At 46.2% G+C, this 18,236-nt stretch overlaps 1 protein-coding gene across 2 annotated transcripts in view; it reads left to right on the plus strand.

Annotated features, from left to right (window-relative positions):
- Window positions 1-18,236, plus strand: part of STX8 (syntaxin 8) — a 250,803-nt gene that overhangs the window by 145,511 nt on the left and 87,056 nt on the right. For both annotated transcript variants that reach the window (XR_006815990.1, XM_045986153.1), the window contains exon 7: window positions 3,468-3,569. Coding sequence is in view for 1 of the 2 variants with exons in the window: in XM_045986153.1 (XP_045842109.1) it covers window positions 3,468-3,569 (102 nt within the window). In the remaining variant the exon portion in view is untranslated. The remainder of the gene's footprint in view (window positions 1-3,467; window positions 3,570-18,236) is intronic.

The following is an 18,236-nucleotide window of genomic DNA, read 5'->3' on the forward strand; positions in this document are numbered from 1 at the left end:
GTATGTATTTATATCTTCTCTTCCAATCTTTTTACCTTTCTCTTCTTGCCTCCTTAAACAGTGTGGGACTTCTAATAAAATGCTCAGCAGAAGTCATCGGAGAAGATGTCTTCATGTTGTTCCCCAATCTCAGAGAAAAAGTGTTCAGTGATCCACCTTCAAGGACAGTGGTAGTTTGGTGTTTTCACAGATGTCCTTCATCAGCTTGATGAAGTTCTCCTTCAGTCCTGTTTTACTGAGAATTCGTATCACGAATGGACACTCGGTTTTGTCAAATCCTTTTTCCGCATTTATTGAAATGATCATGAGCATCTCTTATTCCGATCACCAATTTTATGTATTTCTCCTTTTCCAGTGTTTGTGTTTAGAACAGTACACTTCTATCCAAGCTCTGGTTTAGTTGCATCCCATAGACTTAAATTTTGGATTCCCATTATCATTCAGTTCAAAGTATTTTCTGTTTTTCCTGTGATTTTTATTTTTGTCCCATAGGTTTTTTCAGTGGTGGTTTCCTTCATATTCCAATGTGGAGATTTTTCTTGGTTTTCGTCATGTGTGCTATTTCACCATGAAAAAAAGGTTTCTTTTCATCTCCGATAATACTCCTTGGCTTGAAGTCTGTCTGGTGTAGCAGAGTGTAGCCATGTCAGCTTTCTCATGCACACACTTTCTGTGGCTTATGTTCAAAGTGAATGTCTTGTGAAAGCATATCATTGTTCTTTCTTCCTTTCTGTTTTTCTGTCTGTCTTTCTTAATCTTGGCTGATATTCTTTGTCTTTTAATTAGGGAGTTAGTCCATTTATATTTAATGTGACTATTGATACAGTTGGGTTTAGGTCTGCCTTCTAGGTATTTATATTCCTTTTGTCCTGGTTTGTTTTTTTGTTTGTTTTTCCAGATTGTTCCTTTATGCCTTCTTTCCTGCCTTCCTCTGGGTATATCGTGCATTTTTTTAGTATTTAGTTTTATTCCCTCTGTTTTTTGTTTTTTATTGTTTTTAAATCTATACCTTTTGGGGGGGGTTCTTTTTCTTTTTTTTTTTTTAAGTGATTGCTTTAGAGCTCTGTTGCTTAAGATAGTAGTTACCGCCCACACACAGCTATTTAAGTTTCAATTAGTTAAAATATGAAAAAATTAAAATATGTTCCTGGCTTAAGGAGGGCACTATTGTGATGAGCACCAGGTGTTGTATGGAAGTCATGAATCACTAAATTGTACACCTGACGCTAATATTACACTGTTTTTTAACTGGGATTTAAGTAAAAACTTGAAAATAAAATAAAACACATCCCTAGCTATAATACGGAGAATAGACTGAAGAGATACAGAACTACAAACAGGCAGATGAGTTAGGACATTGTTTTTGGAATCACTGGCACAATTTTGTGAGATATTAGTAAGAGAGTTTAAGAGACACTGTGGAATCAAGAGATCCTGGAGGCAAGGTCACCTGAGTGGCCGCAAGTGGCTTGTCCAAGCTGGGGAAGGGGGAGGCCGGGTGACTGAAGATTTCTGGCATGGGCCAGCAAGTGAATGTCGGTGCTATTAATGGGGACAGAGAATGTAGGAGGGGACTCAGGTTCAGGGGAAGATAAAGAGTTTAGTTTCAGAGACCTCGAGAGCCTGATATTTGTAGGCATCTCAAGGCACAGATAAGTAGTAGGCAGTTTGCTACCCGGTCCAGAATTTTGGAGTGCTATGCAGAGCAGATTTTCAGATTTTTAATTTACATATTGAGGAACCTAAAAGGTGTGTAAAATCACCATGGTAGTATTAGAGAGTAAAAATATACAGAAGTGTGGGATTGTCAGCATTTAAGGGGAAGAGGAGACTCTAGACAGATCTTGGAGACAGATGGAAGGAAGACTGGGAGAGAGAATGTCACCGAATATGAAGGAATAGAGAGTCACGAGTTAATTGTTAAATGGCAGTGAAAGGTTTTCTAGGCAGGTGTTCTATAGGTAATATGTGACAGATTTGGCTTAGTCTAAGATGCAGCAAAGTGCTTTGAAATTATGTGTCTCGTTTAGACTTCATCCTTCCACTGCCTTTATCTGTGTACATTCGTTTTATCTGGCTGTGTACTAGACACTCTCCTGGGCATCACAGGGAGAGCCATGAATGGAGGCAATTCTCTGTCGTACTCTTTCTGCTAAAGAAGGACATGCGAGCACATTGTTAGAATGTGAACCTTAAGGGTCTGTAAGTAAACAGAGGCAGTAGGAAGGGCTGCGGGAGCCCAGGAGAGAGAGCAGCCAGCTCTTCTGTGCCTTCCACATGCTGTTCTTTCCATATGGACTGCCCCCTTCCTGCCTCTTCACCGACACGTCCTTCAAAACTCAGCTCCGGCATCCTTCTGGAAACTTCCTTTGATTCCTTTTATTTATTTAACAGAAACAGTGACTCATATTGGACAGTATATCTCTAAAGCAATCAGAAAAGAAAAAAAAAAAGGAGCAAGGGAAGGGAAGAGTGAGGAACGGGAACCAAAATTGAAATAATAATGCGGACTCATTAAAAGAAATTCAAACAATAGGGAAAATGCAAGGAAGCTCACCCAGGATCCCAGCATCTAGAAATAATCATTATTCACATTAGGTTGACATCAGCCAGATATATCCTTGTAAGTTTGTCCAATATGAGCGGGGGGATAGAAATAATTTTACAGCATTAGGATCATACAATATATACTATTTTAAGTGTTGCTAAGTGCTTAATTTCACTTGGAAGAGATTAGCGTAGTGTCAACGATACTTCCAATTTTAAAAGAATAGATTAGTGTAAAAAAAAAATAGAAGCTGAACTTCACATAAAGGGTTCTTGACAAGAGATAGTAATTACTAAAAGATCCATCTAAGGTTGACAAAAGAAAGATGGTTTTGAAAAGCCGTGGGTCTCCATGTTTCCCTTTTCAACAGCTCCCTTTTCAACTAGGACTTCTCTGTGAAGTGATGGAGAAATTAACACCTCCAACTTCCTTCCACCTTTCTCCCCCCGACCCTGAACCCTCCAACCCCCCAACTGCTTGGGGGTTCTTTATTTCTACTAGCCTCTCGGTTGGCTGGATTTCATCATCAAGCTCTTTCCTCAAGAAGGACTCCAGGAGTCCCTGCTGTCTCCCATAGTCTGTCCACCAGCTTTATGCTGGAATGACAACTCGGCTGAGCATAACTTCGCTGTGTCTTGCTTTCTTTCCCTTGGACTCCCGACAGTCCTCCTCTGTGTCCTGGACTCATGGGAAACCAGTTTTCTTCTTTACTACTACTCCCCCCCCCCCCCACCCGCCACCACCACCACCTTTTATGAGTCGGATTTGCAGATTTCAGGGAACAGAGATGAGCTCTCTACCTTTTCCCTCGCTGCACAGGAGAGAATTTATTAGTGGGGAGGCCAACCACAGCTCTGATACGGCGATGTGAGCAGGATGTTTCTGGAGTATTAACCACCATCTCTGTCTTCCTTTCTAGAAATAATTGATGACCTTGCCAACCTGGTGGAGAACACAGACGGGAAGCTCCGCACGGAGACCAGGCGCGTGACTATGGTGGACAGAAAATCAGCATCTTGCGGTAAAGGATAAGCTGCCCTTGTGGTTTTGCCTCTCATTGCTCGCCCATCTCTGCTTCCGGTTTCCCACATTTGTCTCATTGTGGCAGGGGTTTGGTTCTGCTTCTAACGCAGACCGTCCCATTTGATGAAGCATTGAAATTGCTCAAAGAAACCCAAATCTTGCTGAAATGAAGTGAGTTGTAAGGGGGCCTGGGTGGCTCAGTCAGTGAAACGTCTGACCCTTGGTCTCAGCTCAGGTCTTGATCTCGGGGTCTTGAGTTCAAGCCCCGCCTTGGGCTCCGCGCTGGGCGTGGAGCTTACTTTAAAAAAGAATAAAATAAGGAAAAATGAAGCGACTTGCTACAAATGTGGGAGAAGTATAATGCATTGTTAATTTTTTAAATTTAAGATAGGAAACCTCTCTGTATGCTTGCAGAGGGTACCTATTTAGGAATTTGTATGACAATCTACAGGTTGGTGCTGGTACATTCTCGTGGGTATTGAAGGCCATCTTGCTCACTTGGTGCCCTTTTTTTGTCACAACCTTCATTGCTGGGGCTTGGACCACCGAGCAGTTAAGAGGCCAGGTTCTGAAGTCTGCTGAGTTCACATCCTACGTGGAGTGATGTTCTCTTCGGCAGTCGCTTTACCTTTTATTACCTTGTACATAAAATGGGGGCACACGGACCAAGACAAGGGATTCTAGCAATACTGGTGCTCTGGCTTTGCCCCAGAGCTTCTGATGAAGGAGGGCTGCGTTCTGTGCGGTTTGAATTATCCACTGCCTGTGTGCAGCGCCCTGCCCGAGGCCAGTGTTGATAAATGGTAGTGACGGAGTGACCACAGTGATGGCTCCTGGGTGCTGTGTCTCACGAAGGTGCACGAGCCAACACCTTTATCACAAGCAGAAGTGCGATAGCACTCCAAACCCCGGCGCCTCTTACTCCTTTCGGTCTGAAAACTACGACAGATCCCTCTGGCCTGTCCAGTTTTAGAACGAGAGCCTCCGTGCGGGGGAGACCCGAGACGTACGGCCCGAGAGGCATTACCTTTTTTACCTGATGTGCTGGCTGACCGAGGTCTAGAACAACAGGGTGACTGAGGACGGGCAGCCGTGGACTCTGGAACCTCAGGGAGGGGGCTCTGAGGGGCCTCCCTGCTCCCCTGTTATCACCTGTCTGTGCTCCCCGGCCCGGGGGTTCTCATCTGCCAGATGCCAGCCACTCTGTGCTTCTGCCCCGGTGGGCATGTGCTTCTCTCCGCTTCCTGTCGAAAGCCACACCTCCTTGCTGCTTGCCTTACCAACCTCCTCTTGTAGCTTCTGCCCTCGGAGACTTTGGTTCTAGTGCAGAACCAAACAGATCTCTTCTGTTATTGTCTTTGATCTCTATAGAAACTTAACCTTATTGACTCTTAATAAACTGGTTATCAAAGTTAAACTGTATGGAACATGAAAGGTGTCTCGTGCTGGCCACCTTCGCTGACTTTCCGTATTTATGTGGGAGGCCCTGCACGTAGGGGGCTGAGAAGTGGGGCCTCTAGAGCCTGGGCCTGTATCCCAGCTCTACCAGTCACCAGCTGTGTGACCTTGGGGAAGCCCAGACTCCTCTTTGCCTCAGTTTTCCTGTCTTTGAAATGGGAATGCTAATGGTATAATCCTGAGAGCGTTGTCGTAAGGGAGAAAGGAGTTAATATAGATAAAGACACAGGTATAGTGTGTGTCACACGGTAAGCCGTGAGCAAGGATTAACTATCCTCTCACGTGTCTAACCTAGGAATAGTCTGGGGCACCTGGCTGGCGCAGTCAGTTAAGCAACCGACTCTTGATGTGGGCTCAGGCTGTGATCGCAGGGTCACGGGATTGAGCCTGGCATGGGGCTCCACACACAGCACGTCTGCTGAGAGTCTCCTTCTCCCTCTCCCTCTCCCCCTCCCCCTGCTTGCGTGCTCTCTAAATTAATTAATAAATAAAATCTCTTAAAAATAAATAAAATAGGAAGAGGCTTCCCGATTCAGTGACAACTTTCTCGAAGTATTTGCTATGTGCGGCCGTGATGTCGTCATTATTTTGGAATGAACATATTTGTAGATATGTCGGGAAGCTTTTTGTATTTGCAAAGCAGTGGCCCTCAGCACGTGTTACTCATGAAGTCCCAGCAAGGAATGTTACTTCTGTTGCCAGTTTTTTATTTTATGGTATTACTTAGTGTTGGTGTTTATACCCCGAAGGGTGCATAAAATCTTCTGACTTGAGCTCTGCTGTTGTTTTTTTGTTTTGTTTTGTTTTTCATAGAAGAAATGGAGAGGCTCCCATAATTACTAAAATGCATGTTTTTAAAACTGGGTCTCTCAAAGTAAGTTAACTGTAAGTTTATCTTCTGCACCATTTATATTTGGGTATATATAATCTGTAACAGAATTACAGTTGGCCCTTGAACAGTGCAGATGTCAGGGGTCCTGACCCCCAGCCCTCCCAGTGCAGGCGAAAATCCGCATCTAAGTTTTGATTCCCTCAAAACTTAACTATTAACAAACTACTATTGACTAGAAGCCTTGCCCATAACATAAACTGTCAGTTAACACATGTTTTGTATGTTATATATACTGTATTATATTATAGATATATAATGTGTAATTATACATATGTCTTAAAATTATAGTATATATTATGTAATATGGTATAATTAATATATGGAATTATTAACAATAATAATTGATTAATATTGCTTAATATAATAATAGTATATGTTATATACTGATTTCTTCCAATAAAGGAAGCTAGAGAAGAGAACATGTTAAAATCATAATGAAGAGAAAGTACATTTACAGTACCATACCGTGTTTATTGACAAAAGTCTGCGTATAAGTGGACCCGTGCAGTTGAAACCGTGTTGTACAAGGGTCAGCCGTGTATGTAGGGACTCAGAAGGGAGATACGGCAGTGTGAAATAGATAGATGTTCTTCCTTCTTTCACTGGAAATACTTTAAAGAGAATTCTTTTCTCTTACCCCATCAGTTTGTTTCCCTAATACTTACTTAGCCATACCATCAGTAATGTAGGTCCACACCCTGACGACTAACCTTTTAACATTTCTGATGCCTGATACCTTTAAAGAAAAATGTATTGCAATTATATTTTTATAGGGAAATCTGTTATTATATATATGTTTGTTGGCAAGCGATGTCAGTTTTTGCATGTTGATAAAGGTTCATTGTGTGGCCTCCCAAGCTCTAAGAGAGGTCACACTGGTTTCATGACACCCCGCCATTACCATCTAAGTCTCCCGCTGATCAGTATGAACCCCGTGAAGTTATTATGCCCTGTGGAATCTACTGAGTGGGTCCAGCAGCATTTGCCAAAATTGACTAAACTTTTTTTTTTTTTTTTTTTGGTAAAGATTTTATTTTTATTTATTTGAGAGGAGAGCATGAGCCAGGGCTGGGAGCGGGGGACAGAGGGAGGAGCAGGGAGCCCAACTTGGGACTTGATCTCAGGACCCTGGGATCATGACCTGAGCTAAAGTCAGGTGCTTAACTGACTGAGGCACTCAGGCGCCCCTATTAACCTAACTAAAAAAAAAATTGTTATGGTAAAAGATCCATAATATAAAATACATCTAAAATTTGCCATCGTAACTATCTTAAGTGCGCAGTTCAGTGACATAGAGTGCATTCCTGCTCTTGGGGGGCCGTCAGCGCCACCTATCTCCAGAACCTTCCATCTTCATGGGAAGCTCTGAGCCTATGAAACCATGACTACTCCTTCTTCTCCAGCTGGCCCCTCTCCGCCACCACTCTGCTTTCCGTCCCTGTGACTTTGACAACACCAGGTACCTCCTATGAGTAAGTTCACACAATATTTGAATGTCTTCAGTATTCCTCCATGCTATGGTGTGTGACGTGAATTCCTTCCTTTTTGAGGCTAAGTAATATTCCAGTGCATATATATACTACATTTTGTTTATCCATTTATCTGTCAGTGGACTTTCTGGCTATTGGGTGAATAACGCCTGTACGAACGTAGGTGTACAAGCGTCGATTCAAGTCCCTGCTTTTTTGCATGTGTACGCAGAAGTCAGGTTGCCGAATCAAATGGTAATTCAGTGTTTAATTTTTTTTTTTTTACGGAAACACTGTATTAACACGTCCTTTTGTTTTGCTTCCAGTGCTTGAATTCTCTCTCTCTTTTTTAAAGATTTACTTATTTTATAGAAAGAGAGAGCATGTGCGAGCTGAGGGAGGGGCAGAGGGAGAGGGAAAGAGAAAATCCCAAGCAGACTCCACGTTGAGCATGGAGCTAAACGTGGGACCCGACAGAGGGCTTGATCTCACAACCCTGAGATCACAGCCTGAGCCAAAATCAGGAGTTGGACACCTAACCGACCAAGCCACCAGGTGCCCTTCAGTCCTTAAACTCTTAGGTACTTTCTGGTGGTTTAATTATTTTCCTGATAAAGCCCATTTGCAGGCGGGGGTCAGGGACTTTTGTAGCCTGAGAGAAATAGACAGTTGGGGTAGAAGTTACTGCCCTGGGCCCACACCAGCTGAAAAACGGAACAGGAGACCCTTCCCCCATTGAGGTGAGTTCCCAGAGAACACCCTTAGGGTAAAAGTGAACCAGAAATAAGGTGCCCTTGAGAAGTGTGGAGAAGACAGCCTTGGCACTGAGAAGACTGGAGAGGGAAAGGGGCAAAACCGTGGTTTCTGACCAGTTGATGGGCCCAGGAAGGCCCTCATGCGGATTTGCATTGTGGACATCCATCCTAGCCTGGGCCGGGAAACCCCAGACACTGCCTTCTAGATTCTAGATTCACATGCTGGAGCTCCCAGAAGACTAGAAAAAGAATGACATGCCTATCTGGAAGAGGACGTCTTTATCCCCGGTCTCTAAGAATTACCCCAAAATGAATTGCTCAGAGCAGTGCCCAGCACACAGTCAAAGATAACCTGGCAGATGTGGAAACAGCAGAGCGTGAGCCAGAATCAGCCACAGACCGCAGTTACCGATCTGCACAGACTCACAGTAGTAGAATTATCAGACACAGATAAGAAAATCATCTATGTTTAGTACATTTAAAGAAAGAAGTGACAGGCTTCAAAAGATCTTCAGAAAACAGGAAACCGTAGAAAGTAGCAGAAAATTAGAAAAGGGACTAAAATCGAGCCCCTACCAAAAAACAAACAAACAAACAAAAAACCTTGAAGTTCAAAAACTCAGTGGTGAGATTTGGTAGCAGCAGAGAGAATCAACCAGGAAAAATAGAAGCCATCATCTCTCTGTAATTGCTAGCTAGCATTGACAAGAGGATGTCCAGACGCTAGGGAAGTTACATTCCGATCTCAATAAGAAGGGTCTGGAGGGCTTGGTCCAGAAGCCTCGAGACATAGCAAAGGGTCCATCCCCTGCACTTTCCAAATGCAAGGCACAGTTGATCATTTCCATGTAAACATGCGCACACATGCACGGGAAGACACAAGTGAGGTATATTTTAACTGTTTGCAGGGTCGGCAATAAGTGACCCACTCAAACGTCCCTCGGTTACTGTTCACGTGGCCCCCCATTTGTTTAACTCTGGGGGTAGCCGCGGGAACATCATCATTTTAAGTGCAGAAGTAGGTTGTGAACCGTGAAATGGTCTTTGGTTTCCCTCCCCTCGGCGTGTCTTCCTTGCTGATCTGATATATATAAGTCATGGGCGCTTCCGTGGGGAGGAAATTTCCAGTCGTTAGCACAGACTGAATTGCAAGGGGCCACACAGAAGGGCCTGGTGATGAATTTGTTTGCGCGGTTGTTAACAAAGGATTCAAGCACGTCTTTGTAAACCTTTCACTCAGGAGCCCCGGCTGTAAAAATTTTACTGAGATCTTTGTGTGACTCTTCCTCCCTTTCTCTGGCCCACCCCCAGCTCTCAAAGAGCATCAAGTAGAAAACAGTATTGTCTTTTTCAAGCATCCAAACACAAATGAGATTGGTATTTTCCCCTGGTCCCTATAGGTACTTTCAGATCTGTTACTTGTGTCAGGGCGTCTCCACAAAGCAAGATCTTTGTCATCACAGCTAAATATTCAGTGTGCCCCGTCCTCATTAGAATTCAAAATAGAGCCTCGTCTGAGTCTGACGGACGAAGCCAATTGTGAGAGGCCAGACTGAGAGTTCTGAATGACTCGGGCTGAGGGATGGCGTTACTTCTCAGCATCTTGACTATTACGTCATGTTGTCTGAGCACGTCGATGGCGATTTTAGCCACCGTTTCAGTGATGTGGGGAGAAAGCCACCCGGCCGACACTGTGCTAACACCATCCAAACATGGGCCCCTCGACGGGCCTTCAGCGTTTTGGCATCAGGGAGGCTGATGAGGAGCCCGAGCTGGCTCACAGTGAGTCCACTTAGGACCCAGATGCCCTGTCCTCATGGATATGAGAGCAAGCTGGTGGCCCAGTGACCGGTTCTAGTCTGCCCCCAGCCAACGCCGTGGGAAGGCATGGGTTTCCATCTGTTGCCCAGAGCTGCCATGATGAGTAAGGCTCGGAGGCTGTGACCCTTATTGGAAGCCAGCAGAGAAGGGCCCTTAAGGAGAACAGCGATGACCCAAGAAGGTTGTGCAGGGAGATCCCGGAGCTGGGAGGTTCACATCCTCATTGAATTAGAAATGGAGTTGCTTTCCTTCCGATAAACTGAAATGTGTAATTCTGTGGTGAAGCCATTGCCAGGCATGGAATTGGTAAGGGGCACCTTGAGTGCGCCTCGGCTGGCACTGCCTTCCCTCCGGTGAGCGCGAACGTATTTCTTCTGACATTAGCTCTTTTGAACTTAACATAGGTAGGAAGCTGAATTCTAAGTTGTCTGGTTTATTTAACTGACCTTGGAGATCATTTGATCTCTCGAGGAATTGTTTTTACAGTGCTGTTCACAGGGACGCCTGGGTGGTTCAGTCGTTTGGGCGTCTGTCTTTGGCTCAAGTCATGATCCTGGGGTCCCGGGATCAAGTCCCTCATCGGGCTCCTCGATCGCCAGGGTGTCTCCTTGCTCTCCCCGTGCCACTCCCCCCACTTGTGCTCTCTCTCTCACTCATTTTCTCTCTCAAATAAATAAAACCTTAAAAAGAATAAAACGCTACCACAAACAGATCACTATATACCTAATTATGGAGCAGAAGAAAAACTGTGCAGATGCTTTTGGTTCTCTTACTGCTTCCCAGGACTCTTTTTCTTGCCTGTCTTCTGCTTCTTTGTCTACTCCTCCTTCATTGAGATAATCTGGTTAAGTTCCTCCGCTCGCTTATTCTCAACAGACCTGCGTGTCTGTCTCTGCACCCAGAGTCGTCTTTCATTCGAGGCCCGTGGAGAAGTGCCTGGTCCTGCACTGACGCATGTCTGCCTTCAAAGCCATCTTGTCCTCCAGCTTCACTTCCCATCCATTCATTGTTTTCTTCTTCCCTGTCAACCCTGGGCATCATCTGTGGGCCGGGCACTGAGCTCAGTCTTCAAGCTCATGGGTGGGGAGGACATAGCGCCTACCGTGGCGTGGAGGAGGAGGACACAGTGTAAATCCCCCATGACTGCAGGGTGCCCAGGCGGAGGAGGATCTCAGCCAGCCTAGGAGCTCCAGGGTTCCAGCAGGACACAACACGGGAGGAGGGACCTGAGGAATGAGTAGGATAGGCTTCCCCTGGGTCTGGTGAAGTGGAAACCCAAAGTAAGCAGGGTGTGTATCTTGTGATCCCCTGTGGGAATGAGAGAGGGGGGGAAAGAAAGGAAGGACGGACAGAAGGAAAGGTGGGAAGACCCATGTCGGAACTGCAGAGGACGGTTTGCTAGAGCATACAGAGCTAACACTGTTCCTTCAGAGGGATGTGAGCGGGCCAGGCTTGGGGCCAGGGGCCAGAGACTGTCAGGGCCTGGGGTACTTTTCTAATTGATTTTCTAATTGAAACTTTGAAGAAAATCTATTTCTATCATTTGGTACCACAAGTCTTTTTTTCTACTCGTGGTATTTTTACACGATGCTGACAATATTCTATTTTTAACGCTTCTATCTTTTTAACGTGTTCTTATAAGCCCTTTTTTCTTTTGGTATCATTAGTACCATTCTAGCAAATAGATACACCGTCCTTTACTTAGGTGCTCTTGTTTGGGGGCTTTTCGTCAGTTTCCTCACTTTGCTGTGTAAGTAATGCTGCATCACGTACATAAAGCTCTTCCCCATATATAAGATTCGTTCCTGTCATGTAGGGCGTTGGTTAGCTTCTGGGGCCAGAAGCAGAGGCTGGGTCTGGCTCTTATTTTCAACAGGGATTGGGAGGTTGTTGGAGCCCAGGGAAGGGACAGGAGGCTGGAAGGCCGGGGCCACAGCAGCCATCCCTGGGCAAGGAGGCCGGGATATTGCAGTCAGAGTAGCTGAGCGAGAAGAAGTCATAAGACCTGGTGGCCGGCCTTGGGGAGCATATGCTCAGATGGAAGGCAGCAAGCTCAGGGCAGTGTGATAGACTACCGAATGGTCACACACCACCATTGAAGCGACCTCATTGGGGCCATTCGTTCTGGAAAGTTCGGTAGAAATCTAGCAGAGGCAGGCTAGCCTTCCGGGCAGTAGGAAATACGGGTTTGCAAGAGACACTAAGACCGGAAAGGACACTCGATTTCTCAGACAAGAATTGGGGCTGGCCGGCTGGGCCCAAGGGTGCCAGCCAGAGAGGCATGGCAATGAGGCTGACCGCGGAAGCTAGGCCTGCTCATAGGGAGCCCAGGCTCCAAACCCAGCCCCCTTTTAGCTGGCATCGCTTTCCCTCTTCCTGCTTCTACTAAAGACGTTACTTTGTCGTGGGGGAGGGGTGAGGGGGAGGCGCCTGGGTGGCTCAGTGGGTTAAGCCTCTGCCTGTGGCTCAGGTCATGATCTCAGGGTCCTGGGATTGAGCCCCGCATCAGGCTCTCTGCTCAGCAAGGAGCCTGCTTCCCCCTCCCTCTCTCTCTCTCTCTGCCTACTTGTGATCTCTCTCTCTCTGTGTCAAATAAATAAATAATCTTTTTTTTTTTACATTTTTTTTTCATGTGTCTGATAGCCATTTGTATGTCTTCGTTGGAGAAGTGTCTGTTCATATCTTCTGCCCATTTTTCGATATGATTATCTGTTTTGTGTGTGTTGAGTTTGAGAAGTTCTTTATAGATTTTTTTTTTTAAGATTTTATTTATTTATCTGACAGAGATCACAGGTAGGCAGAGAGGCAGGCAGAGAGAGAGGAAGGGAAGCAGGCTCCCTGCTGAGCAGAGAGCCCAATGTGGGGCTCGATCCCAGGACCCTGGGATCATGACCTGAGCCAAAGGCAGAGGCTTTAACCCACTGAGCCACCCAGGCGCCCCAATAAATAAATAATCTTAAAAAAAAAAAACAAAAAAAAAACCCTTACATTAGGCTCAGTCCTCTTGGTACCTTATCTTTAAGCTTCTTTCGTGGCTCTCTTGGACGGCTTCATGGTCAACCGGCAGTTCCACATCTCAGACCTGGACCGCACCTGAAGTTCAAGGTCTGTTTCTCTGGCTGTGCCAGTCCGTTTCTCTGGCCTGCCCCCTGGCACCCTCTCCGTCGGTGCATCTTCTTGGACACTCCTTACCTTCAGCCCCAAGGCAGTTTCCTCTTCCATGCTTGCTTCCTATTTTTCCCCCAGCTCAAAGTTCCCTTGATCCCTTCAGATACTTTCCGAGGCCAGACAGGAACCTTCATAATGATGTGGGCCGTCACAGTGACTTCGGGGGGCAAATTGGAGAGTAAACAACAGATTGTCGCTCGGTGGGAATGCCGTGCCAGTCATCTCTCTGCTCCTTGTCTTGGGAGGAGCCTGGAATCTGGATCTTCAAGTGAAACCTCCCAGTACTTTAGTGTTGACAGTAAATTAACATTTTAAAAAATGTCCATGAGGGCCAGATAAAACATGTCACTGCATAATACCTGCGGACCTCTCGGTCACATCCATCCAGTCCGCCCCCCACCCCCACTCGTCCCCCTCAAGGCCTGTTTGGGAATGACTCTGAGATCTCCCTCGTCCCCCTTCACTTGCTTGATGTTCTTGCCTCTCTGCTCCTGGCTCGTGTCACATTTATGTGGCCACTACAGATGATAATGACGAAGCCTGTTTATCGGGACAGAAGAATGCATGTGAGTGGGATCTTGATCATGAAACTGTGGCCCGCAGCTTCTGGTTTTGGTGAGCGAATGTGGCAAACGTGTCCCGCTCAGCTGTCAGCATTAAAAGAAAAAGGAGTCTGTCTGCTGAAGATGCTTATTTTTTTTTTTAAAAAAATTTATTTTATTTATTTGACAGACAGAGATCACAAGTAGGCAGAGAGGCAGGCAGAGAGAGGAGGAAGCAGGCTCCCCGCCAGGCAGAGAGCCTGATGTGGGGCCCGATCCCAGGACCCTGGGATCATGACCTGAGCCGAAGGCAGAGGCTTTAACCCACTGAGCCACCCAGGCGCCCCTGAAGATGCTTATGTTTTAAACATGCTTTTCCCGATTGATTTTCAACTGTTTCCTTCCCTTACACCCATCCGCTGCATTTTAGACAAAATGACTTTTCTCCATCATGGGGAGGATAGGTAGCAAGTAGTAAAACCATACAGTGCACCTCTCTTAGGAGACCTGCTTCTTCTGGAACCCGGGAGAAATCTGCAGAACCTCAGGACCATGTTAGGACCAGCCCAGATGCATTTCGGGGCCTAACGCGTGCGGCTCACAGGCACCTCTCCTGCTTGGGGCCCCCCTTGCGTCCTCCCTCCCTCCTAGGCCCTGTGGTTGCCCGTGAAATGTGTAAAATGCACGTGCGAGGCATTTGTGGTCTAATGTCTCATATATGTGACCACGTCACTGTTGTCTGCTTTGATTTCAAGTTCCGACTGTGGAAAAGCCCATTTTTCTGCTCACGGCATTTATTTGGGAAGCAGGAATAGGAGCAGTAAGTTCAAATGTTGCTGCTTCGGCTTAATCCGGGCAAAATGAAGCCTTTGAAAGAAGCGCAAAATTGGAAAACCTTTATTTAATGGAAGGTGATTGATGGCGTCTGACAGCCTCGGAGGCCTCCGCGCTTCTGTCATCTGCTACGAGGCTATCATCAAGGGGTCAGAAATGATCACAAAGTAGAATCATTTTTTTGATTACTGTTTTTGCTCGGTGTGGCTTGGAAAGATAAGGTGTGATTTCCAAGAGTGGCTTCTGTTGCTACGGGAGTGATAATGACACCGTATGGGCCTCAGTCGGAGCTACCCCCCGATGTACGTGTTCGTGCGTGTTTTCTGGTAATGTATGTTCACCAGCGACTTCACGGGCCTTCTGCTGGCCCTCTGGGACCTGTAAGGGCTGGCTGGGCTGAGAAGGACCATCAGGAGACCTGGGACATACTCGAGGTCCACTTCACCTCTCTTTTTTTGTCCACTGCCCGTGGTGGGGGAAGAGTGCGCCAACACCGGCTTGACATGTCTGGTCAACTCAGCCTAACCCTTCAGGACTTGACCGTGACGCCCAAGTGCTTCCCACTCGTCTGTGGATTTTCTTTTGTGTCTGTAAACTGATACGAGACAAAGAACTGGATTCTGGTCGTGACAGAGATCACCCGGGCTGGGGAAACCTGGGAGCAGGATGTCTCTGGCTGTCTCTGTACTGACAAGACCAGTGACTTGGACTAGACGCTCTTTGAGGTTCTTCTGACTCTGTCATCTGCTTTCCAGACCCCTTTGGAGAGAATCGGGCTCCCCCTTACAACCCCGCCATATCCGACGCATGCACACGGGTGACAAATCAGAGACAGGCCTGCAGTCTAGGCCAGAACCATGTCCATCTCGTCTCCTGCAGGCTGGCGAGCACCAAGTTGGAGGTTTGCAGGATTAAATCATAGCCGAGCCAGGATTTTGACCCGTACCGTCACATGTTACTATATTGGTTGTAAATGTTAACCAACGTCTGTCATCTTTCTCATCGGAACAAAACAAGAAAGACGGGGAGATTTTTAATGGACGATACAGAGAAAGTTTGGTGGGTTGATAAAGGTGGAAAATAAAGGAATGGGGTTATGGGAGTAACTCCTGGGTTCTGTGTTCAAGAGTAGTTGCTAGAAAGAGATTCCTAATAATTTTCTCTCAAGTTGGGCCATTTTCACTTAATGTTTTTAGAAGTGAGTTGGTGGGCTTTTTTTTTTTTTTTTTTTTTAATTTTTTGAGAAACAGCTCTAAGATTGAAGTTTTGAGTACAGGTTTTCATGCCTCTCTCCTCTTAAAAAATGTAATGCTAAAATGCGTTAAACAGACGCAGAGCTGGGTTTAGGGTTGTTGAAGTCATTTACAAGTGGATTATCTTCTTTGTGTGTCATCAAAACAGAAATTCAGGTACCAGGGGCGCCTGGGTGGCTCAGTGGGTTAAAGCCTCTGCCTTTCGCTCAGGTCATGATCCCAGGGTCCTGGGATCGAGCCCCGCATCGGGCTCTCTCCTTGGCGGGGAGCCTGCTTCCTCCTCTCTCTCTCTCTGCCTGCCTCTCTCCCTACTTGTGATCTCTATCTGTCAAAAAAATAAAATTAAATTAAAAAAAAAAAAAAAAAAGAAATTCAGTACCAGATTATCTTCCTGATTTCCTGTGTGCGTTCTTTTTTAGGGGGCCTCCTGGCCCCCGCCGAGTTTTGGTGGGTGTTCAGTGAATAGGGGGGTTTGCTTGGACACTAGCTGTGAAAGCCAGCATTGCTTGGGAGAAACCACCACTGCGGATAAAGTGGAGCAGTTGTCGTCGTTTTAGAAATCGTGACAATTAACAGACAGCCCCAGTACCGTCTGACTGTGTACCCAGCGCCTCTGCCGGCCGGCCCACATGATGTGGTTCCGTCCGCGAGTGAATCCCCCCTCTGCCTGCTCTTTACCCGTGCTTCAGAGCCTGCGTGGAAAGCAGGTCAAGTGCAGAGCCATGCTTGTGGTCCAGAGAACCTGCCCTGGTGACTTCCTCTCGAGCCGAATGAGACTTGCCCACCTGGAAGGGCATATGTTGGGACACAGTCGGAGGGATGGGGTAGTTTAAGGGAATGTGTAGTATTCAAAACAATAGACCATTCTCCCTTACCGAGCCCCTGGGACGTGCGGTGTTATCAGCCAGATATTAACCTTTAAAGAACTCAACTCTAGACGTTGTCGCGTTCATGAAGGCTTGAGAGAGTCCTTCCTCGCCTCACTCCAGCCTCACCAGTGACTCAGTATTTCGTCTCTGGCTTGCCTTTTCTTTCCGTCGCAAGGCCAAGCAATCATGACGATTTCCAGTCATTGAACCGGCGTTAAATTCTTAAGGAAAATTGATCTGGGGCTCATTTTAAATCACTGATGAGTTTTCTCTGCCTGCACGTGTGAACAGTGAGATCAATTTCTCCGGATTAGCAGCAGAACGCTCCTAGTATTGGACTTGAGTCTCAGTGGTCCGTGACGCAGGTGCCTCGGGCCTCTGCTCGTGTCTGCACGTCAGGCACACAGCTGTGCTTGTGTGCCCTCAGCAGCCTCCCCGTGTCCGCACACTTGTGTTTATTAGAGACTTCGGCCCTTGAAGCAATAGCGCCTTTCAGAATGACTGGGATTTCTGAAAAGCCTTATATGTTTTAAAAATTTCTTGTAGCTATGGATCTGAGAGTTTTCATTGTAGTGTTGGCATCCGTCCTGTATAGTTTCCCACCTGTAAGTACACAGAGAGATGAAAAGAAACTGGAAAATGGTCACTTTTCAAAAAAATATCTTCTTTATTTCAGAGAGAGAGAGGGAGAACACGAGTGGGAAGAGGGGCAGAAGGAGACTCCCTGCTGAGCAGAGAGCCCAATGCGGGGCTCGATTCCAGGACCCTGAGATCAGGATCTGAGCCAAAGGCAGATGATTAACCGACGGAGCCACCCAGGCACCCCGGACAATGGTCACTTTTAAGAATGAATGAGTACAGTGGTTACGCAACACCGTGAAAGGACTTAGGGCCGACCTAACCACACACTTAAGGACGGTTCGCATGGTAAATTTCATGGTACATGCATTTAAGCACAATAAATTTTTTTTAATTTAAAAAACAGATGAGGGTGCCTGGGTGGCTCAATCGGTTAAGCAACTGCCTTTGGCTCGGGTCATGATCCTGGAGTCCCAGGATCGAGTCCCACATCGGGCTCCCTGCTGAACAGGGAGTCTGCTTCTCCCGCTGACCTCTCTCCTTTCATGCTCTCTCTCTCTCATTCTCTCTCTCCAATAAATAAATAATCTTAAAAAAATGAATTTTCATTTTATGAAATTATGGCAAAGCTATAGTAATAAAATTTCTAAGATTCCCTGGTGCCGTTATAAAATAACATACAATACTGCCCCATACAACCCTTTTTTATGAGATGTGGTAACAGAATCTTAATTATATCAATCCAGATTTGCCTAAGCAAAGCAGAGAAGGGAACAAAAATGCCCTCAAACACTAGAGGACCTCTCACGAATAAATGTAGGGGAATGAAGCCTTACTGTTGCCGTATCTTTGTCATTCCTGTTTGTGTTGGGAAAGCACAGGTAACTGATCCCTGATACATCCCTTAATCCAAAGTATTGGCACCTTATTTCTGAAACCCGAAAGGCAAGTTTTCTGCCTGGAATGTTTGGTTTGCGGAGACTCCCTCTTCCCCTTATCAGCCCTCTGGCGTTAACACTTTTCAT

This window comes from Meles meles, chromosome 18 (genome assembly GCF_922984935.1).
Source record: "Meles meles chromosome 18, mMelMel3.1 paternal haplotype, whole genome shotgun sequence".
In the NCBI taxonomy this organism is placed as follows: Eukaryota; Metazoa; Chordata; class Mammalia; order Carnivora; family Mustelidae; genus Meles; species Meles meles.